The sequence below is a fragment of the Ipomoea triloba genome, chromosome 11 (genome assembly GCF_003576645.1).
Source record: "Ipomoea triloba cultivar NCNSP0323 chromosome 11, ASM357664v1".
Lineage (NCBI taxonomy): Eukaryota > Viridiplantae > Streptophyta > Magnoliopsida > Solanales > Convolvulaceae > Ipomoea > Ipomoea triloba.
The window spans coordinates 12,810,358-12,836,502 of record NC_044926.1 but is presented as its reverse complement, the minus strand read 5'-3'; the positions used below and the strand labels follow the sequence as shown (position 1 = coordinate 12,836,502).

At 37.6% G+C, this 26,145-nt stretch overlaps 2 protein-coding genes and 1 long non-coding RNA gene across 6 annotated transcripts; 1 reads left to right on the top strand and 2 right to left on the bottom strand.

Annotated features, from left to right (window-relative positions):
- The first annotated feature begins 213 nt into the window (after nt 1–213).
- On the top strand, nt 214–3,231 carry LOC115995933. The gene is made up of 6 exons (XM_031235082.1): nt 214–387; nt 472–582; nt 631–873; nt 970–1,209; nt 1,309–2,082; nt 2,188–3,231. Exons 1-6 carry the CDS (start codon nt 214–216, stop codon nt 3,229–3,231), a joined length of 2,586 nt encoding a protein of 861 aa, XP_031090942.1.
- Nucleotides 3,232–16,964: 13,733 nt separating this feature from the next.
- On the bottom strand, nt 16,965–18,711 carry LOC116033951. Its single transcript, XR_004100943.1, has 2 exons — nt 18,354–18,711; nt 16,965–17,170 (listed from the first exon to the last, which is right to left on the bottom strand). It is a non-coding gene; the product is annotated as an uncharacterized LOC116033951 (long non-coding RNA).
- A 158-nt stretch (nt 18,712–18,869) lies between these two features.
- Nucleotides 18,870–24,754, bottom strand: LOC116033950. Of its 4 annotated transcripts, none has more exons than XM_031276508.1 (7): nt 24,461–24,754; nt 22,770–22,816; nt 22,056–22,148; nt 21,743–21,905; nt 20,753–20,882; nt 19,245–19,418; nt 18,870–19,166 (listed from the first exon to the last, which is right to left on the bottom strand). In XM_031276508.1, the coding sequence occupies exons 1-7, from the start codon at nt 24,565–24,567 to the stop codon at nt 19,002–19,004; spliced, it is 879 nt and encodes a 292-aa protein (XP_031132368.1). In that variant the 5' UTR covers nt 24,568–24,754; the 3' UTR covers nt 18,870–19,001. The 4 variants fall into 4 exon arrangements, with proteins under 4 accessions (XP_031132368.1, XP_031132365.1, XP_031132366.1 ...); XM_031276505.1 differs by having other exon boundaries at nt 22,056–22,167; nt 24,461–24,753; XM_031276506.1 differs by having other exon boundaries at nt 21,743–21,887; nt 22,056–22,167; nt 24,461–24,753.
- Nucleotides 24,755–26,145: the final 1,391 nt, after the last annotated feature.

The following is a 26,145-nucleotide window of genomic DNA, read 5'->3' as shown; positions in this document are numbered from 1 at the left end:
CTCATCACATTTTGGCACCGTTGCCGGGGATTGGTTTATTTGGTTTTGATTGTGTGATTAATTTCTTACTAGCATTAGAGTTAGTGAATTTTAGGAGATCAAGTTTTATTTTATTCTTTATTCGAAAAAAAAAAATTATATTTGCACTAACCCATAACTAGTTCCTTCCAAGAGTGTTTGTGGTTGTGTTAGACAGCAGGTTACCCTCCTTTTATGCACACTAGATCGAAAGGGAGCACGAATCTTCGTCCCTACGATCTAAATCTTGAGAGGAAGTTAAGGAGGGAGAAGAAGGTGTTACTTGATTGGCTTCGAGAGTTTCAGGACTTCGAAGTTGACATGGAGACCGGAGCTAGTAGCAATACCGGGCAACAAGCCCATACTGGTGTCAACACACAGCACCCGGGGTAGAGAGAGACAGTTGGGGACAACTCTGGAGCCCGTGCTGATCCCCAAATTCCAAATGTTCAGAATCAGGCACAGAACTTCAGGGCTGATCCAAACCCAAATATCAATGTTGGGGGAGGATTGGGTGCTCAATTCATGCAGCAACAGCCTGTGTACCAGCAACCAGGCTATGGGGTTGGGATGCAAAATCTTCTCCATCAGATGAATCCCAACCTGTTTCAGCAATTTGCCCAAGAATTTCCACAGGCAGAGCCAATGGCTGCACATTTAGCCACTGAGTTTACTGAAGAGGATTGCATTGTGTATCCAGGGATTGAGGCAAACAACTTTGAGTTGAAGACTCAGCTCATACAGATGGTCCAGAATAATCAGTTTGGAGGATCTCGGGTTGAGGACCCGAAAACCCACATAGTTCATTTTGACCGTATCTGCCAGACCATCAAGATGAATGGTGTTCTTAGTGAGGCAATCAAGTTGAGACTGTTTCCTTTTTCCCTGAGAGATCAAGCACAGCGTTGGTTGAATTCCTTTCCAGCCAACCACTTCATTACATGGGAACAGCTCCACAAGGCTTTCATGCAGGAGCACTGTCCTCCTTCCAAGGCTGCCAAGTTAAAGAAGCAAATTCAGAATTTTCAGCAGTTTGGCAATGAAGATCTTCCTGATGCTTGGACGAGATTTAAAGAATTGAGGAGGCAGTGCCCGAAGAATTTGATGACCCCAGGTGATTTTATGTCCTCATTCTATGAGGGATTGTCTAACCGGTCAAAGATTATTCTAGATACCTCATCTTTTGGGGGTGTTTTCATTGATATGGGACCAGCAGCTGGAGAGCAGTTGATTGAGAGGATCACCTCTAACAATACTTACTGGTACACTGAGGGGGATGATATACCAAAGAGAGAGAAAACAGCTGGGATGTTCGAAGTTGGAGAAAAGATGGCAATGCAGGCTCAGCTGGATACCATACAACACATGCTAAAGCAGTTAGTACAGGGTCCTACTCAGAGTGTCCAGGCAGTTGCTCAGCCTCCACTAATTCCACAGAGTCCTTATGTTCCTAACCCCTATTCTGTGCCACAGGTACCTCTTGTAGCCTGTTGTGCAACTTGTGGGGGAAATCATGTAGCTCAGACATGTCATTTGTTAGACTTCGGTAACCAAGTCCCTCAACCTAATGTGGAGCAAGTTGATCTCATTGGGTATTCTAGACCACAGGGCCAGGGGCAAGGTTATGGGACCTATCAGCAGCAAGGAAGAGATCAGTTTGTTCCCTCTTGGAACAATCAAGGCAATCAAGTGAGGAACAATCCACCAGGTTTTCAAGGTAATCAAGGGAACAGATGTGGCAACCAAGGAACTCAGTGGAGAAATAATCAGAATAATCAGAATCCCAATCAAGGGCAGTTCCAACAAGGGAATCAGAATTTTGGGACCACTCAAGGTCAAGGTTCCTCTAGACCATCTCAAGATGTTGATATACAGCTTCTCATGAACACTATGATGGCTCAGTTTGGCAAGCTACAAGCAGAGAATCTTCGGCTGTTTGGCAAACTACAAGCAGAAATAGATGGTCTCAAGGCTCAACAACAAGGAAGAGGTAATCAGTTTTCTAATCAACCTTTATCTTCGAATGGTAGACTGCCAGCAAGCACAGAAAATCCAAGGCACCAAGTGAATGCAATCACCACTAGAAGTGGATTAGCTTTGAAGGACCCCCCTTTTCCTTCGAATGATCCAGTGCCCGAGAAAGATGATAAGAAGGATGAGGGTGTTTAGGTTGAGGATATTCTTGATGATAGTGAGGAGGAGCCTGTGGTGCAGGGAGATAGTGTTAAGGAGAAAGCTCCTGAGCAGAATGAGAGTGCTCCAAGTAAAAAGCATGAAAGGAAGAACAAGGAGGTAGATGACTCGGTTATACCTTACAATCTGTTACCATATCCACAGAGGTTGTGGAAATCAAAGGAGTCTGATAGAGAGAGCAAGTTCCATAAGATGTTAGATAAGCTGGAGATCTCCATGCCTTTTGTTGAAGCTATCACTCAGATTCCATCGTACAAGAAGTTTCTGAAGAATATTTTGGGCAATAAGAAAAAGTCAGAGAAGAGTGCAGTGGTGGATCTAAGCGAAGGAGCCTTGACCTGTGCAGTTCTTCAACATAAACTACCTCCTAAGCTGAAAGATCCAGGTAGTTTTTCCATCCCTTGCATCATTGGTGGATTTGTAGTTGGGGGTGCTTTGTGTGATCTAGGTGCCAGTGTTAGTCTTATGCCATATTCTTTATGTAAGAGGCTCAACCTGGGAACACCAAAACCCACCTCCATGACCCTACAGATGGCGGATCGCTCCATAAAGCGTCCGGTGGGAGTTCTAGAGGATGTCCCGGTCATGATTGATCAGTACTTTATATCGGGGGATTTTGTTGTTATGGATATAGAGGAGGATTCCAAGGTTCCTATTATACTTGGTAGACCTTTTCTAGGTACTGCTGGTGCACTTATTAATGTGAGGAGAGGAAAACTAGTGATGGAGGTGGCTGAGAACAAGATTGAGTTTGACATATTCAAAATGGCGAAACACCAGCCCTCGTATGTTGATGAATGTTACTTGATAGAATGGCTGGGTGAGGGCACTGTTGAGAGTAGAAAGATTGAGTTAGGGGATTTGCATGATTCCCCTATTGATCCTGGACTCCCTGAACTGTCAAGTGTGCTGAAACAAAAGAAAAAGTTCTCTGGTTCTGGTGGTTTCTACAAAAGATGGATGAGGGAGCTGTCTAAGTTCAAAAGGCCACCGGATCGCGTGGTCCACAATCCCACCTGATATCCATGAGGTTGAGTCGAGCTGACGACAGTAAACTTAGCGCTTCATGGGAGGCACCCCATGTTATCCTTTACTTTTTGCACTTTATTTTACTGCACTTTTCTTTATAATTTTAGTTCGGAGTAGATTAGGATTTTTCGTTGTTTACAGGGTGTTCTCTGGGGTTGTTTTGGTGTGAGATTTGCTTTCTTTTACCTTTGAGAGAGTGGGGAATGGTTAGATTTGAAGAGGTTAGGTGTTGCAACATGTCAAAATTTCTCTAGGACTAACTTGCAGGTGAAACCGAGCTTGGGTGCGAAAAAGGACAAAACTGCGCAAGGCCCCCTGGATCACGGCAACTGTCACGGCCGTGACCCAGGCCGTGATGCCGAGGCGTCGTTTTTTTCGACAAACAGAGCGAAACAGGGCTCTGGGTCACGGGCCGCATCCCGGCCGTGACCCAGGCCGTGATGGCGGCCTAGAAATTCCAGTGTGTTCCGGGCGAAAGAGGGCTCTAGGTCACGGGCCGCATCCCGGCCGTGACCCAGACCGTGATGGCGTCGGCAATTTCCAGTATCGAACATGCGAAATAGAGCTCTGGGTCACGGGCCACCTCCCGGCCGTGACCCAGGCCGTGATATGAGGCCGTAAGTTTTGCAAAAAAAAAAAAAGTTATGTTTTCTAGTTCGTTTTTTCTAGTTCGTGAGGCCTTGTTTGTCCATCAGGGACGATGTCCAGTTTAAGTGTGGGGGGGGGGTACTATTTCTGATGAATTTTGGATGCAGTTTGCTTGAAGGGCTCAATTTGCAGCTAAAGGTAATGTGCTTTCCTTGTGTTGTGGCTGTGACCGCTTTACTTCCTGCTGGTTTGTGGTTTGTTTTGGTGGTACTTGTGCAGCCTAGCTTGTTAGGGATGATTCAAGGTTGAGCTTGTGTGCAATTCAGTCTCTTGCCAATAATTGGGTTGACCTCTAACATAAATGTTCCCCTTGTTTGTTATGCATGGCTAGTGAAGACTTATGTGGGATTCCGGTGATATTTGTTCTGTCATAGCTTGTCTCAGTGCTCTCATAGTGAAGTCTAGAATTTGCATGCTTTGAAGTGATTTAGACCATTGTTGTTAGCCCAAGCCGTTAAACCTACCCTGTGTTACTATTATTTTCCCTAGTTGTCCCCTTTGAGCCTTGTTTTTGTTTAATAGGTGCAAAAGCACCTAACCCCGTTCTTTATGTTGTTTTTCTTGTTTACCCATGTTATTTAACCCTTAGCCTTTAGCCATATATTTCCATCCACCCTTAGAGAGAATGTAGCATTTATTCTTTAATTTAGAAGAGATTTCTTTTTGGAGCTTATTCTTGTTAGAACTACTCTTGTTATCTTTGTCCTAGTGTGGGGTTTGGTGAAAGTAATCAGTTGGTTGTTTTGTTTTAAAGAAAAGAAAGTTGTTTGATGGTAGAAAAGAAAAGAAAGAAAAAAAAAAAGATTGAAAGAAAAGAAAAGAAAAATTGCTGTTTGAGAAAAAGTTTGGAAGTAATGAAAAGTTTGTGAAAGAAAAGAAAAGAAAAAAGATGAATAAAAGTGCAAATGGTTCATGTTGCTAGAAAAGTTGCGTCAAACCCCACTGTTTTAGAGTGTTCTTATGTTCTCAATTGTAGTTTGCTCCATTGTCCATACTTGTAGTATCTTTTCTAGATTAAGTTGTGAATAGGTGTGAAATGCTCTCCGTTGTTCATTTTTCCATACCCCTCCTTTGTTAGCCACTCACCCTTAGCCCCATTATAAGCCAAATAAAGTCCTATTTGATCTTAGCATGCAGTTTTAGAGTGATCTATGTGAGTATGAAGGGCATGTTTATGGGAGTTCATCTTAAACCAAGTCTTGCATAATCTTAACTGAGTACATGTGCATACAGGGTTTAATCTACCTAATTTCGGGTGCCCGATTATTGGCCTGAGAAGGGAACTCACTTGTGATTCTGAGATGATTCTTGAAGCAGGTTAGGTTGTACAAGTCGGTTGATGGTATGTTCGGTTGAGCAGGAAGGTAGTGTGATCAGTTGCAGTGCATGGAGGGTGGATTATCCTAGGCAAATGCTTGAGGACAAGCAAAAGTTCTAGAGTGGGGGAGTTGATATCTGCTATTTTGTACAAGTATTCACCCCTTATTCTAGTTGTTTTGGAGGTTATTTTCTGTATCCTAGTGAAATTGGGAATTGTTTGTGTGTTATATTGTCCAAGTGCTGAATTATCTACAATGAACAACAAAGGAAGAATATTGGAACATTTTGGACAAGTTCTGGAAGAAAAGGGAATTACAAGGAAGAATACAAGTTGTAAAAGAATTGGAAGCTGCCTAATGGGCCAAGGCCCATCTACTTCCTATATATTCTACCTATTCTCTACAATTTAAGAAGTTCCCCTTACAGAGTTCTGAACCCTAGCTTTTAGTTTATATTTCCCTAGCATAGTTTAGATTAGTTTCACATTAGATTATTTACTTTCAAGATTGGAATCAAAGATTGAAGATTGGATTTGTTCTTTATCAGTTAAGTTCTCTTATTCCTTTATTACTTTCTTGCAATGTTTATGGTTATTAATTATTATTACTTTGCTCTGTTTACTCCCATCATGTGGGAGTAATTCGTTTATGGGTTTGGATTAGGGATCCATTGTTAATCTTGATGTTCAATTGGTAATTATTGCATAAAGGGATTGAATCTTTTACCTAGGGTTTATGTTGATTTGGGGATTTCTTTGCACTAGTTATTGGTTTGTGGTTAGAATTAATTGCTAGTCTAGGAGAGGGATTCATTACAACGACAGTTGAATTGAGACCTCGAGCCTTACCAATTTCAACCTAATTTTCCTGCTATGAAAGTAGAGGTAATTTTGGGGGCTTACAATGCTTAGGTGCTTAAGATTATGATTGATGCATCACGACAGTGGGGCAATCTTAGTCTAATTCTCTTATTGATTACGAAAGTAGCTGAGTAGAATTCTTTTGTGCATTGCCCATATATCCCTTGGTTAATTATTCCTTCCCTAATCCTGAGTTTGTTAGAACATCAAGGTTATAATCCCCCTAATCTGGCCCATACTTTTATCATACAGTTTACACCTTAATCAATTGCTTTCCTTTACACCATTCAGTATTTGTTGCTTGGATTCTATAAATTCATATACTCTAGTGCCTGGTAATTCACACAGTTTCGTGCCATAACACCAATCCTCAGCGGAACGACATTACACCCTTTTTACACTCATCATTTGTGCTCATCAGTATACTAACCTTTTATAAGGAATCCTTGTTTGCTTACCACGTTGACAGGGTCCGCAGACGTGTAAATCACTTTTGATGGTTAACTTAGGTATTCCTCTCACAGCTTCAGAATTCAGGAGTTTGTGCATGTCTTGATAGTTCAAATGCCCAAGTTTGTAGTGCCAACTCTCACTTTCATTTGTTACAGAACTATTGCAAACATATGCAGATTTGATCATGTAACAATTATCTGAGGTTCTGACACCTTCCATGACACAGGTTTTTGGAACTATATACTTTACACTTTTCTTTAGTGAATCGAACTAGCAGATCTTGATCACATAACTGACTGATACTAATTAAGTTGGCTTTTAATCCTTTTACTAAATAGACATTTTCGAGTTTAGGCATACCTTTAGAGTTTAGTGTTCCTCGTCCAACTATTTCACCTCGTTCACCATCCCCAAAGGTGACATGCCCTACGTGTTCTTTAATCACGTCTTTCAAGAAACCTTTGTTACATGTCATGTGCCGTGAACACCCGCTATCGAAATACCACGATGACGCCACATTCGCTGTCATTGCTATCTTAGTTGTCAGACATGTTTGTTTTGGTCGCCAGACCTTTCGCGGTTTGTATTGTTGACAACGTCTCCATCCATGTCCTTTTATATTGCACCTAAAGCAAGTTTTGTTATAATAATAATTCACATACCTTTTGTTTCTGAGGTTTCTTCTTGATCTCTTTTCTGGCACCCATGAGGTTTTTTGATATCCTTGTCCGCCTGTGAATCCTAAACCAGCTTTGTTGTGATTCTTTCCTCTTGACTGAAGAATTTCATTTAGGTCTTTTGTACCTGTGTTCAACATTCTCACGCGTTTTTTGAAGTTATCCAGTTCTTTCTGCAGGTATTGTTCATTTGAAACCTTTGCTTCTAGATCGGTCTTAAGCTTTTTCACAGAGGTTTTTAGTTCTTCTACCGACGTTTCCAGGGTTGAGTTTTCTAGCTCTAGAGACTTAACATGCTTAGTTAAAACGAGGTTTAGCTTGCTTACCTTACACCAGTTTTCGTACAATTCTTCATATGCTTCTGCAAGGTCAACATCGTCTTCATCATCAGTTTGTATCTCTTCGACTATCTTACGTGTACTTGTCTTGGCGGGTTGCAAGTGTATTATGTCCCTCATTTCTTCACTATCATTCATAACATCGTCTGAAAGTTTGAAGAATTTCTCGTAATTTGTACGTTCTTCTACATCATCCGGGTGAAACATGTTTCCATGGAATGCAATAAAGTTTCCTGTATGTTGTTCTGATTGTTCATCATTATCAGAATTTTCAGAATCGCTCCAGGTGAGAGTGTACGACTTCCTGTCTTTGTTGTTTCCACAGTCTGCTGCAATGTGACCATATCCTCCACATTCATAGCATTGGATTCCTTTGAGCTTGAAATCTTGATTCTGACCTTTTTGTTTAAGATGATTTCCCGTTCCACTTCCTTTGCTGGTTGTTTTCAGTCGTCCTTGTCCCTTAGCTTTCTTTAGCATCTTCTAGAATTTCTTTGACAGCATGGTCATAACCTCGTTCATTTCTGAATCGGAGTCAGCCCTTGCAGATGCTGCAGCCGCAAAAGCAATTCCTTTGTTGTCTTTGTTTAGGTACCTATCCTCTTCCTCCGTTTCCAACTCAAAAGTCTGCAAATTTCCCATTAGGGCATCTAGCATCAAAGTTTTTAGGTCTGTTGATTGTTTTATAGCGACAGCTTGCATTTTGAACCTTGGGGGTAAGGACCTCAAAACTTTGCGAACCACTTTTTCTTCCTCAAAAGGTTCACCCAAGTTTTGTGCGTTGTTAACCAGGTTTTTAACCCTTGCACTAAACTCAGAAACTGTCTCAGTTTCCTCCATTCTTAGACTTTCATACTTGGTCATGAGCAATTGTAATTTTGAAACTCTGATTGGTCCTGTACCTTCGTAATGATTCATAAGTGCGTCCCAAGCGGTTTTTGCAATATCTGTGGTTGAGATCAATACAAATTGATCTGGTCCAAGAGCATTGTGAATAGCATTCATTGCCCTATTGTTGGCTGATGATCATTTCTTTTCGTCAGCTGTCCACTGGCTAAGGGGTTTTTTTCTTTCTTCGTTTTCGACCGTCATCATAGGTGGAGTCCAGGCATTTTCAATGGCATCCCAACACTCTTCATCCAAGGATTTAATGAAGGCTTTCATCCTAGCCTTCTAGTAAGCATAATTGCTTACTCCTTTCAACAATGGTGGTCGTGAAATTGAGGCACCTTCTTCCATTCTGCAAAACACACTCGAGTATCCCTAGGATCTCGCTAACAAATTAAGCGACACTGCTCTGATACCAATTGAAATTATGTAATGCAGATATTCAAAATAATTTGAAACAATTTAAAGTGCCAAGATAAGTACACAGCTGGATTTGTTAACGCAGTTGGAGAACTCCTCCTAATCTGCGGGGCCACGCCCAAAACTTTTTCACTAAAGCTCAACCCGATGGTTTTTACAATTACAAGGTTAATGAATTACAAAACTAGGTCTACCACCTATTTAAACATTAACCTTATAAAACAACTCTATGAAAAAGTTACACGTACAGTTTGAACTAATTCTACCAATTAATCAAACTGTAACCAACCTGGATTTTAACACAGCTTGTACTGATATTACTTGGAGCTGACTTCTTCGGATTGTACACCAATCTTTTCCCGTTACTGAAGTTTCTTCGCAGCACCTTTCAGGCTATATATATGTATTCAATTGTTACTGAAACTTCGAATTGTCCATTGTGTGACGTCCTATTTATAATGCTTAAACCATAGTGTTATGAACTTGAAAAACGGACGCATGACACCATGATGCCATTTTCTCCTCCTTTTTCCTTCTTGTTACGCCACTTGTAATCCAAACAATAATTTCCATATTTCTCTTGCTATTTTCACTCTTCACACGTAGACAAAAGAGCATGCATTTTCCATACACACCACACGTACAATATTGCATGCATATATGTATTTTCTTTATAGTTTATATCCCACTACACGTACAATATTGCATGCATGCATTTACCATTGTATTTTCTTTATATTTTATATCCTAGGTTTTTGTTTGATAATACATGCCAATCCACTTGCATAATTAAAATACTAACACAGGTGTTTTAATTGAACTGCTCTAGGTGATAATCACTCACTATTGACTTGAATTTTGGTCTCTTATGTCAAAAATGAAGACGTGTCATAATTTTTGAACAAAGGGAGGGGGACCCCGAGGAGGCGAGAAGGGGTCAAAGATTGAAATAGGATAATTTCCAATGAACAAAAATTGGACACTTTGGAAACGCATATAAAAATAGGAAAAGATACTTTAGGACATGCGTTTGAAGTCAGAAATGTATGTCTCTTTTGCGCTTGACAATTTTTTTCTGAAATACGATCTCAAACGCAAGTAGGAATTGCCTTTGATGTAATATATATGCAAGTCCGAATTGTGTGTGGTGTATTTTTTTTTATATTGGGTCATACGAATGTGGGAGATGCGTTTCTCGTTTTATATGAGAAACACATCTCCCACATGCGCATCCGGTCACCGGCGATGAGAGACACAAGTGGAAATGTGAGACGTAAGTTCCACTTGCATCACCCATACTGGAGTTTACTAAAAATTTAAATAATGATTTATGTGCCTAGGCGCCGACTAGACCTCCTAGGCACCGACTATGCCGCCTAGTCGGTCGATCCGATTAACTATTATTTTTATTAATGGGTTATTTCATTAAAAAAACATCATTTTGAGCGAAATAACCCTAAATTGTACAAACTCTAGATATTTTTAGATTAATATTTAATATTTTAGTGTTAAATATTAAAGTATTATATAATTTATAATTATTAGTCTTTAAAAAATTAAAAATACTTAAACAAATTTTTAAAAAATAAAAAATAAATTAAATAAAAAATACGTGGGCACCTAGGCGCCGATTAATCCCTGCCTAGGCTCCTAGGCGCTAGGCGCTCCCCGAGCGCCAGAGGAGCGCCTAGCGATTTTTTCAACCATGGTCTAGACTAAATTTGGAATTGCATCTAAAGACAAGGGACCTCTGCTAGAATTAACTCTTATTATTAATATCCTAAACAAATACACTCATACCCTTAAAGGTCATTTTACTTGTAATTAGCTCTCAACTAACAACTAATTTACCAAACACTTTTTTACTACTATCTAATATTATTAGCTTATCAAATCATATAACAGCTATTTGCCAAACATCTCCAAGTCTTTCATCTACCAATTCACTTTTTTTTTGTTCTCAAATTGATAAACTCATTCAGTCCTGAAAATTATCGATAGACCAATCCCCGTCAAGTAAAGATAAAACAAGATAAAGTGTGTATCTTTGTCAAGTAAGCTTCTACCATCCACCACAACTCCTTTTCAAAATTAACATGCAACAAAATATTCTCTTCATCCTATTTTATCTATCTGATTTAGTTAATAAAGTTTGACTGAAGTTATTTTTAATTTAATTCTTCATAATGTTAAGTTTTATATATGTGTGTGTGTGTGGGGGGGGGGGTGTTCCTATGAGATCACCTTCCTATATGAGATCATGAGAACAAATCTAGAGCATCCATCTAGAAAATATTAATGGTAATGATCTACCAATTTTTTTTTCCTTTTCATTTAAGATAGAATTAATGACCCGTGGTGATATAGTAATTAGGCTAGAATTTTTAATTGTATTAAAATTAATAGCAAATCTTTTCCATGATTATAGGAGTTCTAATCATGGTAGGAATACAATCAAGAATAATGTACTCAGAATTCCAAAACATACGGTTACAACACGAAGGAGAAAACAATGGAGATGAATAATGAAGTTTAAAAAATAAAAAATAAAAAATTTATTTTCGGCATTGAAAAGCCTGGTTGCATTGGCATGAGGAAGAGGACGGGACGGTGTGCATCGCTTCAGTTTAGTGTATGTAGATTGGTAACATATTAAATGTCCCAGTCCCATTTGGAGGTGAACCATGAACAATTGCAGCGGACCAGTTGTATACTTTACCCAACGTTTGAGGTGAATACTGGGAAGAAGGGGTTGGATTAGGTGTGTACGTATTCACACAACTACGTCTGCACACATAGACTATAGAAGGGTGTTGCATCAGTGTGTGCATCATCGCCTATAAATTAATGCACATGCAACGTGTGCGTCTATTGTAACTTATGTGTGCATATATATATATATATATATTTGTTTAGTGGATGGGGAAGGGGAAAACAGGATGCGGTAATGTCATTAGTTCGTGAACATGGTGATCACTTAGGGTGTGTGCGACCTCATTATACAGTAAGTGTAACGATGTTAGATAGATGGCACTATGCATTACTGTTGTGACAGATGTGTGCTAATGAAGGAGTGTGCAACGTAGATTCATGGTTTGTGCACATATGGGGTGGACATGATGCACAAATGGGACAAAAAACTAACGATCTATTTTTGTTGATGCAAGTAGAAATGCATCAAATTATTCATCTCCATTGTTTTCTTCTTCGTGTTGTAACCATACATTTTGAAATTCCGAATACATTATTCTTAGTTGCATTTCTACCATGATTAGAACTCCTACAATCATGGAAAAGATTTATCATCAACTTTAATACAATTAAAAATCATAGCCTAATTACTATATCACTCCGGACCATTAATTCTATCTTAAAAAAGGAGAAAAATGGTAAATGGTTGTAGCAAAAATGAGTGATGGTGAGTGTACGAGTGTGAAATGTAGTCCTCAGGGGATTGCGGATTATGATATGCAATATGCAATCACAAAACTAGGAACTAGTATAAGGAGATCAACAAGAAGCTAAACAAACGACAACAAGGTAGAACAAACACATATGGACAAGAGATAAAAACAAAATAAAGAAATATAACTCATCTAGATGCTTCAACAACCTACGAGATTAGGGAGAACAAATAACCAAAGAGTCAATCGGGAATGCACGTAGGTATCCTAGTCTCTAAGTTACTCACGTGAGCAAATTAACAAGGATTAGAACTAGGAATTGCCCTACCCTCATGGTGTATCAATTCCAAGTCCATCAAGCACGCAAAGCATCTTAAACCCCTCAATTTCCCTCATTTTCATAGGAAAAATCGGTTTTATGGTAGGGGTGTCTCAAATTCATCACCCAACTCTCGTTGAGGCAAGAAATCCTTCAAATACATGCCAATGAATGTGTACATCAAACACTGGCAAGATTCAAACACAAAACCTTCACAAACACATGAATCCTAGGTTAGAGTTCTTCTCATTTTTGCAATAATAAAAAATATGGCATCGAGAATGGATAATACAATCCTAACTCAAGTCCAAAAACTAACTACTCATGATTAAATAGCACAAGAAACACAAAAGCACAAGTAATAAACATAAACCTTGCAAAAGAAAGGAGATAAGGGAAAGAAAGCTTCTCTATTGAAATGTGTGGTAGAATTTTGAAATCCAAGATTACACAACGCTTCAAATATGTTTAGGAACCTAAATCTAAGTCTAATCTAACACCAAAATATGAAAGTAATGAGTAAAAAATGAGTAGGGAACGACCATGGGTCGAAACCATGGAGAAATGAGTGAAAATCCAGTTAAATAAGAGCAAAGGCGGGATGAAGATCTACAAATCTGGAGTGAAAACCGAGGCATTCTGCTTCTCCTCGACGCGTCGAGAATCCTCCTGCTACGAAGGTCCAGTTTGCAGGCTGATTTTGACTCTTTTCTCTTTGATATCTTCGTGAAAGTTGTAGCACTTCAAGTCTTCTTTCCAATGGTTCAAGAATCACTTTATTTGGACTTTTCTAGGCCGAGATATGGTCAAAATACTATGACGTCGACGTGCAGTGCGGGAATTGCAACATCTTGATATTTTGCTTCTCTTTGTTTTGGTTTGCCAAAATGACCAATACCATTGAAAATACCACTCTTAGTCTTCCGTAGGAGTGTTGCATCCATCTCCATAGCTTCATATTTGGCCTCCATTTGACTCCAATGCCCACTAAAATGAATGAAAATGCTCATCTTTGCTTCCAATGATTTCAAACTCATATTCCTTGCAAAACAACACAAACAAGCACTAATTCTCGTGAAAATTAGAATGATTACCAAACAAAATGATTTAATAAAAATGGAGGAAAATATAGACAAATAAACACTTATCAGTAAATCATGACCATTATTTGTTCTCACGATTTCATATGGGAAGGTGATCTCACATGTGTGTGTGTGTGTATGTGTGCGCGTGTGCGTGTGTGTGTGTGTGTGTGCGCGCGTATGTGTGTGTGTGTGTGTGTGTGTGTGTGAAACAATTGTCTTATGTGAGAAATAGGATGTAATTATACCCGTAGATTAAGACCAGATTAAAAGTTCAAATTAGAGATTAAAAAAACATGCGGTGACATTATTGTAATTTTGTGTAAATAAATTAATTTTTTTTTTGTCTTCCAATGCACATTGTTCCTTCTTCCAGAGCGCATTGTTATGCCTTCCAAAGCACAATGTTGTGCCTTCGTAGTGAATATCGTTTGCCTTATAGTGCATATTGTTGAGCCTTCCTGAGCACATTGTTTTACCTTCTAGAGCACATTGTTGTGCCTTCCAAAGCACATTGTTGAAGTTCATAAGTGGTGATTTTTTTTATCTAGAGCTGAGATTCATTCTCATTTCTCACCTGCGACTTTCTTCCCACCCGAACCTCTTCCTATATATATGTGTGTGTGTGGATGCTCAGGAAAGAACTGAGAACCAATCTTAGTCATCCACGTGTCCAGGTTTAACGGATCAGACGTAATTTAAAAGCAAAAAAAAAAAAAAAACACGGTAACATTTTCGTAAATAACTCAAACTTTGGTGCAAATAACATGTGTTGAAAGTGCAATTAAAAAAGTGCAACTAAAATCACTTAAAAGTGCAATTATTTTCACTTAATAAATAATAATGCAAGTAATTTATTTATTTATTTTTTTTAACATTAGTGCACCTAATAATCACGTATTTTATATTAGTACAATTAATGATAGCATTAGATGCACTTAATATTGATGCATGCTCAATGTATATTATTTGTTGCATCTTTAATACATTTTACTTGCACTTAGGTGTACTACATAAAATTGTTACTTGCACTTTTAATATAATTTACTAGCACTTCAAAGTTCAACTATTTACGAAATTGTTACCGTATTTAAAAAATTGTTTCTAATATGTTAAACCTAAGCATGTGGACAGCTGCAATTTGTTTTCAGTTCTCTACTGGACATGTGGTTCTCACCTGATCTGTCTCCTATATATATATATGGAATGGTTCAAGTGCGGTTAAAGTTTTTCGTGCAATTGTTCGATGATCAATGCTCTTTAAAAAAATTTCTAAACTGATGCACCTTAAACTTCTAATCTATGCACATTAAGAAGGGAAATAACACACCTTAAGGAGAAAAATCACACACCTTAAGTTTTAGGTTTACTCACCATAAGTTTCAACACTCAGGCAACTTACGGTGACAAATCACGCACCTTAAGTTTAAAAAAAAACCACGCACCTTAAACAAAACAATCATGCATCTTAAACACAGAAATCACGCATCTTAAGTACAAAAACTACTCACCTTAAGTTTCAAGAACTACTCATTTTAATCACAACCCACGCACCTTAAGCACAAAATTCATGCACCTTAAGTACAAAACACTCACACCTTAAGCACAAAAATCACACACCTTGAGAAGGAAAACCACGCGCCTTAAATTTCGTCTAGATGCAAAAAATTACCAAATTGTCACCGCATTTTTTTTTTTAATTTTGGTAATCCTAGACGTTGATTTAAACAAGATCCATGGCTCAAATTTAACCGCATGGGAACTGAATTTATATATATATACATATACATATACATATACATATATATATATATATATATATATATATATATATATATATATATATATATATATATATATATATATATATATATATATATATATACACATACATACATACAGGGGCTGGATCCTATGAGACCACCCTATTAAATGAGATCATGAGATCACATCTCAACCATCTAAAAATTTAAAATTTATGGTTATGATTGATTCTAAAATATCAATTATATTAGGATGAAATTAATACAAAAGGGTGGAATTGTAATTTGATTATGGAAATAAATGAAATATAATATTTTCCAAAATTTAAGGGATACTAATCATGGTAGTAAAACATTCTATATTTTTACTTTGTTGTTATTTTATAATTATTATTTTAAAAAATTGTGCATTGAAGAAACAAAGAAATTTAGCAGTCCAAACCTTGCTAGTAAGTTCGAACGGAACTTTGAATTAATTTATGCTACATAGGTGTGTGCGTGTATGATGGTAGGCGTGTGCAAAATTCTGTGAGTATATATTTCTTGAATGTGAACATTTTTTAGCAAGTGTGTGGGGGTGGTTGTGATTTGTGCAACTATGAATTTGGTCTAGGTAGCATGCTTAGCATGTTTTCTTGATAATGTTTCTTTTAATTATTATGTCATGTGTAGGTGTGTGCGCTTGTGAATTGGGGCGTGTGCAGAAGTATGAGAGTTGTGTGTGCGAACAACGTTGGGTGTGTGCAAAAGTCCGACTACATATATGTCTTGAATGTGGACCTTTTTTTTGTGCGTGTTCACTCGGTCTTAATGGTTTGTGCAACTGTGAGTGGGTGTACTAAATGCATAACGAACAATGTACATTTGGTTTGGGTNTATGTCTTGAATGTGGACCTTTTTTTTGTGCGTGTTCACTCGGTCTTAATGGTTTGTGCAACTGTGAGTGGGTGTACTAAATGCATAACGAACAATGTACATTTGGTTTGGGTAGTGTGTGCAAAATTCTGAGTAGGTAATGATGGTTTTGGCATGTTTAGTTTAGCGCAATTTTTATTTTTATTTTTTATGTGATGCGTAGGTGGGTGCGTGTATAACATTAGGCGTGTGTAGAAGTTTGAGTGTATGTGCCTTGATTGTGGACCTTTTTTGTCGAGTGTGCGGTCAGTGTTTGTGGTTTGTGCAACCGTGAGTGAGTGTACTAGTTACATAAGGGGATTGTGTTTTTAGGTAATTGCACTGTGGACGCGGGTTCATGAAGGGTTTGACCTAGGTAGTATTTGCAATATACTGATAAGGCAATGAATGGTTTGTCATGTTTTCTTTAGCGCAGGTCTTTGCGTACATGTGTGCGTTTATGAATTCGGGCGTGTGCAAATGTCTGAGAGATGTGTGCGCGGGTGAGGTTGGGCGTGTGCATAATTCTTGCTACAGGCAATGAAGGTTTTGGCATGTTTAGTTTAGCACAGTTTTTATTTTTATGAGATGCGTAGGTGTGTGCGTTTGTGAAATTGGACGTGTGCATAAATCTTGAATTCAAAATATTAATGAATGAATAAACTAGCAAAATGCCTTCATAATTAATATGACCATAATATTCTCAAAAAAAATTAATATGACCATAATCTAATAAAGTACAAGCACTAAAAACAATTATTTATACGGATATGTGACGCATACAAACACGCCACAATCTATTTTATTTTTCCAACATTAAACAGACTATCTTGGACCACGTTTCGACTCTCTCCATCTTCATTTCCTGCAAATACATACGCATCAAAGTTAGATGCATAGATAATCCGAGATTAAAAACACAAAACGCAGTGCACATACTGTCTTCCAACATGCAATATTTAGATTTAAATTACTTATACTCACACTCCATTCCCCCTCATGCACACATCCAACACAAACAAGGACCCCAAACAGATTCGGAGCATATCAAACACACATACCTATATGACGTGCACACACACCACATGTCTGACACGCACACACCTAAAAATGATGAACAAAATAACAAAAGTAGCGCCCTAAATATGAAATCCTAACACCAGGACAAAACCATGTGTGCACACACTCCATTCCACTGACACGCTCTAAATATGAAATCACCCATAACATATTTGCAGCATCTCAAATGCACATATCAATACGAGATGCGCACATACTTCATTAGTATCACGCACCCCATCTATAATGCAAAAACAAAAAAAAAAAACAAAAAAAAAAGACAAATAACAAATGCAGCAGTTGACACAAGTCACAAACATCATAGTGCACAGACTCCATTCTTGTGACACACTCACCTCAATAACTACTTTTAAAACAACAAAAAAATTAAAAAAGACGTTTTCAAAAAAAATTAAAAATAAAAAGGCAAACAATCCCACATAAACACAATGAAAACGCCCCGGTCGTCCACAAACCACAACAGTCCAAAAAAGGTATCACACACACAAACAACGAAGAAACAACAACTGCAACACGAGAAACAAAGTCAGGATGCGCACATACTTAAGTACTGTCATGCACACCCCTTAATATGCAAAAACCAAACAACAAATGTACCATCAAATACTGGTCACAAACATGTTTGTGCACAGACTCTATTTCTTTGACGCACACACGTCAACCCCAGTACCTACTTGGACGGACCCTATACCGAAAAAAAAAAAAAAAAAAAAATTATAAAAATTAAAAAATCTCGAACAACCGCCAGTCGTCGTTGCCACTCACAGCATCCCCAGACCGCGACCATCCGTCTCCGAGAAATGCACACTGTAACTAACACACCACAACCCCACAAAAAAAAAAACCCCAATCGAAAAATCAACCCACCCCAAAAAAATAAAAATCAAACCCTAACAAACAACCCAGAAACACATATAAAAAAAGAAAAAAAAAAAAAAAAAAAAAGAGAAAAGGGAACAACAAAATACCTTAAACATCATCGAAAGAATTCCTCTTTAGCCGCTTTGACCGCTTAAGAGAAGAGGCGGCCATGGAGCTTCGCACGTTGCACGCGATAGAGAGAGATGACAAGAGAGAGAGAGCTGTAGTGCGATGCGTGAACTGCTAGACTAAAAGAGAGACTACTGATCCAATTGAAACACTACACACAGAAGGAAAAAAAGGAGAAAATCACGCCATTCTAAATTTGTAATGATACAAATAAGGCAAAATTACTCTACTACCCCTCTAGAATTAGATTTCAATGCCTAAACTAAAATTAAAAAAAAAATAATAACAAATTAATCTAGACCGTAAAACAACAAAAAAGAATGATCAAGATCTAATCTCACGATCTCGTCTAACTAGGACGGTCTCACTGGATCCAAATCCCATACATATATATATATATATATATATACATACATATATACATACTACATTAAAAGTACAATTGAACACAAAAAAAAATCAAATTCAAAAATAATTAAAAATACTAAAGAAAATAATCAAAGAAGATAGAGTTGGTTTGATCAATAAATAATAAACATAACACATAAAATGTGACAAAAGCTACAAAATCTTCAGTACAAGACAAATAGGCATCTATTTGCTTGATGCATTTGAAACGCATTTCATCATTGGCTTCTTTTCCCACCCTTCGCCTTTATATCCGCAACTAGAGCCTTGACAGAGAGCCGTGGTTTCGTGCTAACCAGTGCCTTTGGAAGAACTGATACACCTACCACTGCTGACCCATCAGGAATCCCAGAAAGCGGTAGTAACTCTATAAGTACAGAAACCTGGAAAAGTATTGATGTGTTCAGTACTTCAAACAACAAAGACCAAGCAAAATTAATAGCAACTGGATGGAATATCACCTCTGGATGCTTCAGATCCACTACTGAATTGGGGACAATATCTTTTATTGCTGCTGCCACAACACTAAAGCATTTGTCACGGTCTAGCAAAGTAGATAGAGGATCGTTTTCATTTTTTCGCACTTTTTTCATCTCAGTCTCTTCAATACCCCTTCTGTTATATCCAACTGCAAACTACAAAGCATTTATCATATGAAGGCACTTTACCTTCCTTAGTAGAGGGGATGGGCACCATAAAGCATTTCAGGAACTAGAGTTATTTGAACTAATATATTATTTGTTAGTTTTCAAATGACCATTACTTTTTAGTGCTTATTAGTTGTTACAAAGAAATAGCCTACAGAAAATAGGATCAATAGTCACATTTGGCCATTTTGGGAGTAAACCGCTTATCATCAACAAATACATATACCATCTCTGACACAATAACAAATACTCCGTATATACTATCTCTGACACAAATACACAATAACAAGGGGTGTTCATGGGCTGTCTGTATTTTTGTAACCGACTTCTGTTTAGCAATTTGTGGAAAGTAAACCATAACCATCCATTAAGCTAACAATTTTAAAAAACAATCCTGCAATTTGGTTTTCACAGGTTAAATAATGAAGTACACTCTACTAAATTTAAAACATTTTTTTTATTTGGCACCATGACCACTGCAAATTAACTTTCATTCATAACCATCAAATGGTTTGTTAAATGATTTATTTCCACTTTTAATCCCATGACTATAGGTCCCTTTCACATTTTGTCCCCAAATATTATTTTTACCACATTCAATGAACGGCTTTCATTTTTTCCCACACTTGGTCCTTCCGACCAAATCGGCAAATCTTTGGTGGAAAACAATTAAAATAAGTCACATTGCTCCAAAAATTCCAAGGTTTTAAAACTGGTATAGCTCAGAGCTGGAAATGTGATGAACTTCGGCTGTTTTCTACCAGAGATTTGGTTAGGACTAAATGTAGCAAAAAAATGAAAAATATAGACGCCGTACACTAAATGTGGCAAAAAATAATACTTGATGGCCAAATATGGAAGTGACCTAATAGACATGGGACCAAAAGTGGAAATAATTCTTTCTTTAATTTTATTTAATTTGTTTATAATAATTTACAAGCACAAAAAAAAAAATCAATACAAATGACAAAATATTATCTAAAAAGCAAAATTAACCTGAACATTTAATTAAACTTAACTAGGAAAAAATTACATAATCTAACATCAAAGTAACAAAGTACATCACATTATTTGTATATATTGATATACATATATGCAAATATGTATTGTATAGTGTGTGTAAGCTTGATATAGTGAGTTGTTCGATTTTTTTAGGATAAATAAAATCATTAGGTTTTTAGGATTAAAACAAACAAGTGGCTTTTGGGCAATTCAGTACATTGAGGGGCGGTTTGGATGGTTTGGCCATTATTTTGAACACCCCTATTGAGCATAAATAATGAATAAACTATCATTATGAAATAGCAAAGGAACTATATTACCTTAACAGGTTGGCCAAGTTTGTTTTGGTTGTCAATCATAAATTCACTAACAAGCTTTGATACAAGCGTTCGAAGTTCCTTCTCATCTAACACACACGTGCCTTGAATTGGGAATATTCTATGACACCAGCTGCATCAAGTGATGAACAAAACATTTTTATAATAAACAAAGAGTAGGTCTACATATGGAACAGGTTAAGATAATTGATGAATAACAGGACATCTACGTTATCAGATTGCAGATATAGATTAAAAGATTTATTATAGGCATAAGTGATTGTTCAACTTCAATTACAGCTTGCCATGAACAAATGTCACAATTCCAGATTCTTAACTATTTCCATAGGGGTTACTTTGAAATAAATTCATGATCTGGCAGGTTAGTACAGTGCAATAGCAATATATGTCAAAGGATGTCACACTCAAATTAAAAGTAACTCCGAGTTAGTGCTGTTAATGAGTTATTCTCTTTTGACACCCATCTAAACATTAGCAATAGCAATATATTTCAATTGATGTTGCACTCAAATTAAAAGTAACTCTGGGACTCTGGGTTAGTGTTGCTAATGAGTAACTTTTGACATCCATCTAAACATTCTCATTTCCACAATGCCAATTTATGGGCATTTGATTTCCTCACTGCTAAAATTCACTGCCACAAGATGAAGCAGTCTAATGATTGTTCTATAACATTTGCCTTTCATCTTTACAGCAATATTATGGTTACATAATATAATTGCAATTATACAGAATAACACCAAAGTACCGTTCAATCCTTACATCATCATCTATCTTTACATTCTTGTGTCATCCTCTATCTTTCCACCCAATTTAACATCACAATATCCCTAGTGTTAGCAGTGAAATGTTTCCTGTGTGAGTGGTGTTAAAGTTCAAAGCATATAAACAGACCTCCCTCACGCCGCCATAAAAATGAACATTAACTATAAAATTACTAAATTAGAGGATATGCAAAAAAACAAAAGTTACCGCGGCATATTTAAACTTTTAGATTCCAGTGAATGAACAATGTCAAACAGAATATTGACAATTGGAGGAGACTTCCCACAAGGAAAGGTGAAGAGAAGCAACCCACTTCTGGTCAACTTCACTAGTGAAAGCTCATGATTTTTTTCTACACAAGTATCAGACTCTGCAAGGAACAGTCAAAAAAACAATTAATCTACCTGACACAATAAATTTAAGAGCCTGAGCCAGTGTCCAGAAAAGATAAGAAATGAGGTTTTGGAACTAAAAGCCAGGATTAGCCCAAAGAATCAACTAATTGTTTCAAGAATTTTACCAGAAATTTCATTTTTACACCCAGAATCCTTGTTTTCAGAGTTGTCAGGGTATTCTCCATTTGCAGCTCCTGGGCATACTTTCCTTTTTTTAGCTGCAGCATTTGGAATGTACTGTAAAAAGATATTGGTGACAGCTGCTATTATAACTCAGTTGAACAAATATGTTTAGACTAACAGCCATTCCAGAAACGTTTTGAATACATTGAAAGACATAATCAAGATATTCAGGGCAAAGGAAACTTGAAGGAGTTGAAGGACATTGAGGTTTCAGAGTATGTAGTAACCAAAAAAAAAAAACAAAGAGCTAAGGGAGACCAATATGTACTCTAGACTCTTTTTAGTCATGAATATGCATGTTATTTTAGTGCAAAGTGCTTGCGTTTTACAAAACATTATTGTCATCACCTTTTCTCTATTTAAATTTTAACTTCAAAGACAACAAATTGTTGACAAGGAACCTAAGAACAGTAAAAGCAGGGTCAAAATGAGAAACAACACCAATGTTGATTAAAGCATTGAATACAGCTTTCTGCCTAGTTGGCTTCTTGACTCATTGTGCGACTTGATCTTATATGACCCTTATTTATTTGCCCCCTAGAATGCTCCTGTTCCAAAAATGTGGAGGGGGTGGGTGGCCATGGAGTGAAGGAACAAGACAATGGAAGACCAGCAACCTAAGTATGTAAGAATATACAAGGATTCCTGAGAATAACCTTTTCCAAAATACAAATTGCTTCTTTTGTTGCGCTTTTTTCCCTCTCTGAATAAAAATAAAAATAAAAATAAATAAATAAAGCATTCAAACATCAATTACAGCTTAATGTAGTACAAATCATTGCAATTAAATCAACAGAAAGTTTTAGTTTGTATTCATATAGATTACATTGTTTCAATCCATAAACATTCAACAGTATGAGAACATAAAATATTTTCAAAATGAATGACAGGCAAAAAAAAAAAAAAAAAAAAAAAAAAAAGAGGAAGAAGAAAGGATTGAGCCCAAGAAGTGGTGGGCACCAATATTTAGAGGGGGTGCTTGACATGTGGTGGTCTCATAATGGCTTATCTAGCAACTAGGTGGCAGTGTGAGTCAATGGAGTAGCAGTAGAGCATCTAATATGATGCAACACGCATAGGAGCCAGTTAGAGTAAAGACAAATGAGGAAGAAGCAACGCAGAATTGATGGGATTAAAATGAAAAAGTACAAACAAGGATACTGTAAAGTATCCTCCAACAAAAATGGATTCTTGCCCAGCTACAACAATTATTATTTTCTAATCAATATTCGATGCCTTCAACACTAGGGGAGGCTCCTTATTTATAATCTAATACAATGAAGAAATTAAGTAAATAGCATAAATTATGTGATTTGTCTCCCCCTGATCTTCTCATACCATGAATTATGCTCCATTTGTGACCTGCAAATCTGATACTTGATTGATTGGTTACTTTCCATTTTCATTTGTATCTTGACTTAGTGCCTTATCAGAGCCATCATCGAAATATGGAGCAATCCAGGGCAACACAATTTGGTCAGTATAACTAGGTAGTACAACTGGACAGATCAAAATGTCTATCTTGCATGGTTGATTGGCTAGACTAACTATGGAGCAAGTCAGTTCAATAGTGCAACAGGGCACATTGGCATCTGATACGCAGAGTAAAACTCGGTCAAGTTGATTGGTGCAGGTATTGCAGGTTGATGGTAGCATGGCTTGCCAAGGAAATGATGAGCATGGAACAAGCAGGCAGGGCAGATTAACAACTAGGTGGTGGAGTAAGATGTAGAAGGGAAAACCAATAGCTAGATGTGGAGCAATTGGGGTTGACCAGTAACCACACTAACCACCAGGGCACAGGGCAGTGGAGCTAACCAGCTGTGGATGAGAAAGCCCAGAAGAGTAGGTTGCTCAACTTTAAGAAGAAGTGGGCAAACCAGCAATTTATGGTTCCAGGTTAACCTGCTGACTGCTGAGGGTTACAATTAGGTCTACCATGATATCATCAACCATAGCCATCCAGCCTACTACCACAATGCAGTCATCCTTTGGGGTAATACCAAGACAAATGAATAATATATTGTGCATAAATCCAAATAACAAGCAAACTATTGGCAAAGGAATGAAGATAAATCAGAGAATACCAATTATGAACTAACATCAACTGCAACAAGAGCAGCTAAGCAATCTGAAAAATAGCAATTCAAATTCAATATACATATATACATAAAGTCATAAATACATATATAAACACGCACACATACACATACATCAAATAACACAGACCACTAGTGACTGGCACGAATACAGAGAACTGACACGGACCCGTTAGCATCCACCGTAACAAAAAAATAGCTTAGTAATCTGAATTACACACAGAGATAGAGAGGGAAAGGGCACTAACTGATGGGGCAGGTGACGAGGAAGCCACAGTGAGAGTGACGGAGGATAGAAGATGGAGCGTTGTAGTCGAAGCGAGGGATGCTTATCACAGCAGAATGCTGCTCCCATGGCTTCATTCCAATTTCTCCCTTGTCTTTTTCTACCGACGGTTCTATCTCTGTGGTACCGCTTTCTGGTTTCTCCTTCTCACCTTCTTCTGCCATTTTTGTGCTCCTGATGTCTATCACCGCTACTCGATATATACGTATCACTCCGCAGGCTCTCTCTCTCTCTCTCTCCTGTTCATTGCTCATTTGCTCTGTCTTAAACCCTAAATCGGGATTGTCCCGATTAACACTCCCACATGGATGATGGGAGTGGTTCGAGCCTCAGTGGATGCAATTGTTGACTCTTTGTACTTTAGTAGGTTGAGAAAGTAACTATGAACAGATACTTACATTGTAACAGAGTCAGTAGTACTAAAAAAAAACCCTAAACCAGGATCACAATTCGACGAACCGGCGTTAACGGTTCTGAACTTTTGCTGCATGCGGGGTGTTGACTACTATGGCAAATTATTGTATTGTGATACCCTGTTTGGCATAGCTTATTTAGTATTTCGTAACTTATATCTTATTTTAACTTTTAAGCTGTTAATAAGCTATAAGCTCTGTTTGGTAATGTCCTCAAAATAAACTAGTAGTTTAAAATAAGAGTTTATTCTAATAAGCTATTTTAGGTAACTTTTCAAAAATAAGCTAGTAGCTTCCTAACTTTTTTTTCATCTTTATCCTTATTATTTTAAATAAATGACATGTTTTATCCATCCCAATTAAAATCTTTTTGGCATTTTCTCTTCAATATGTTTGGTTGTAATTTCAATTTGACATTTGTGTGTTTGAACATTAATTTTTGTATGAACTATAAATATTTTGTTTTACTTATATGTTTTCAAATGTTTTTACCCTTCTTCGACGCTTTGAAGACTAGGGAAGGGTTCGTTTGGTTGGAGGAGTGTTAAACTGCCTTCGAAGGTCTCAAGACATACCTGCTTTCCCCTCCACTATTGTCTAAACCAGTGGAGGGCGAAACATTGTTCCTTTATTTGGCTGCCTCTCAGCAGGCTATTAGCTCAGTGCTAGTCCGAGAGGAGGAGAAAGTTCAGCATCCAATATATTATGTAAGTAGAGCCTTGAAAGCTGTTGAAGTTCGCTACTTGCCACTTGAAAAAGTGGTCTATGCGTTGGTCGTCACCACCCGGAAGCTAGTCCCCTACTTCTAGGCTCATCCTATCCACGTGTTGACAGATTAGCCGTTGGCGGAAGTTTTGAGGAATCCGACTTCTTCTGGTCGATTGATCAAGTGGGCAGTCGAGCTTACCCAGTATGGAATCGAATACCAGGCGCGACCCGCCATCAAAGCCCAGATATTGGCAGATTTCATAGTTGAGTGCACGGCTCAAAACTTAAAGGACGACTCTGTGACCGTTCCCGAGTTCGAGGGATGGTGGGAGATGCATGCTGATGGTGCGTCAAATCAGAAGCACCATGGAGGGGGATTAAGAGTGGCTAAAGCTTACTGGGTAAGTTAACATTTTGATATACTATGCTTTGGAGTACCAGTTCAAAACTTCCAACAACAAAGCTGAATATGAGGCTGTCCTCGGTGGATTAAGAGTGACTAAAGCTTTAGGAGCCGAGAAGCTTC

What these genes read in the sequence shown, in the direction of transcription:
- LOC115995933 (XM_031235082.1), top strand. Translation starts at nt 214, where the DNA reads ATGCACACTAGATCGAAAGGGAGCACGAATCTTCGTCCCTACGATCTA. An exon ending in GGCAACAAGCCCATACTGGT is followed by an intron (nt 388 to 471) that starts GTCAACACACAG and finishes CCAAATGTTCAG; the next exon opens with AATCAGGCACAGAACTTCAG. An exon ending in TGAATGGTGTTCTTAGTGAG is followed by an intron (nt 874 to 969) that starts GCAATCAAGTTG and finishes ACATGGGAACAG; the next exon opens with CTCCACAAGGCTTTCATGCA.
- LOC116033950 (XM_031276505.1), bottom strand. Translation starts at nt 24,752, where the DNA reads ATGAGCAATGAACAGGAGAGAGAGAGAGAGAGAGCCTGCGGAGTGATA. An exon ending in CAATTTGTATTTTGGAAAAG is followed by an intron (nt 22,168 to 22,769) that starts GTTATTCTCAGG and finishes ATCTTTTTACAG; the next exon opens with TACATTCCAAATGCTGCAGC. An exon ending in TGGATCTGAAGCATCCAGAG is followed by an intron (nt 19,167 to 19,244) that starts GTGATATTCCAT and finishes ATACTTTTCCAG; the next exon opens with GTTTCTGTACTTATAGAGTT.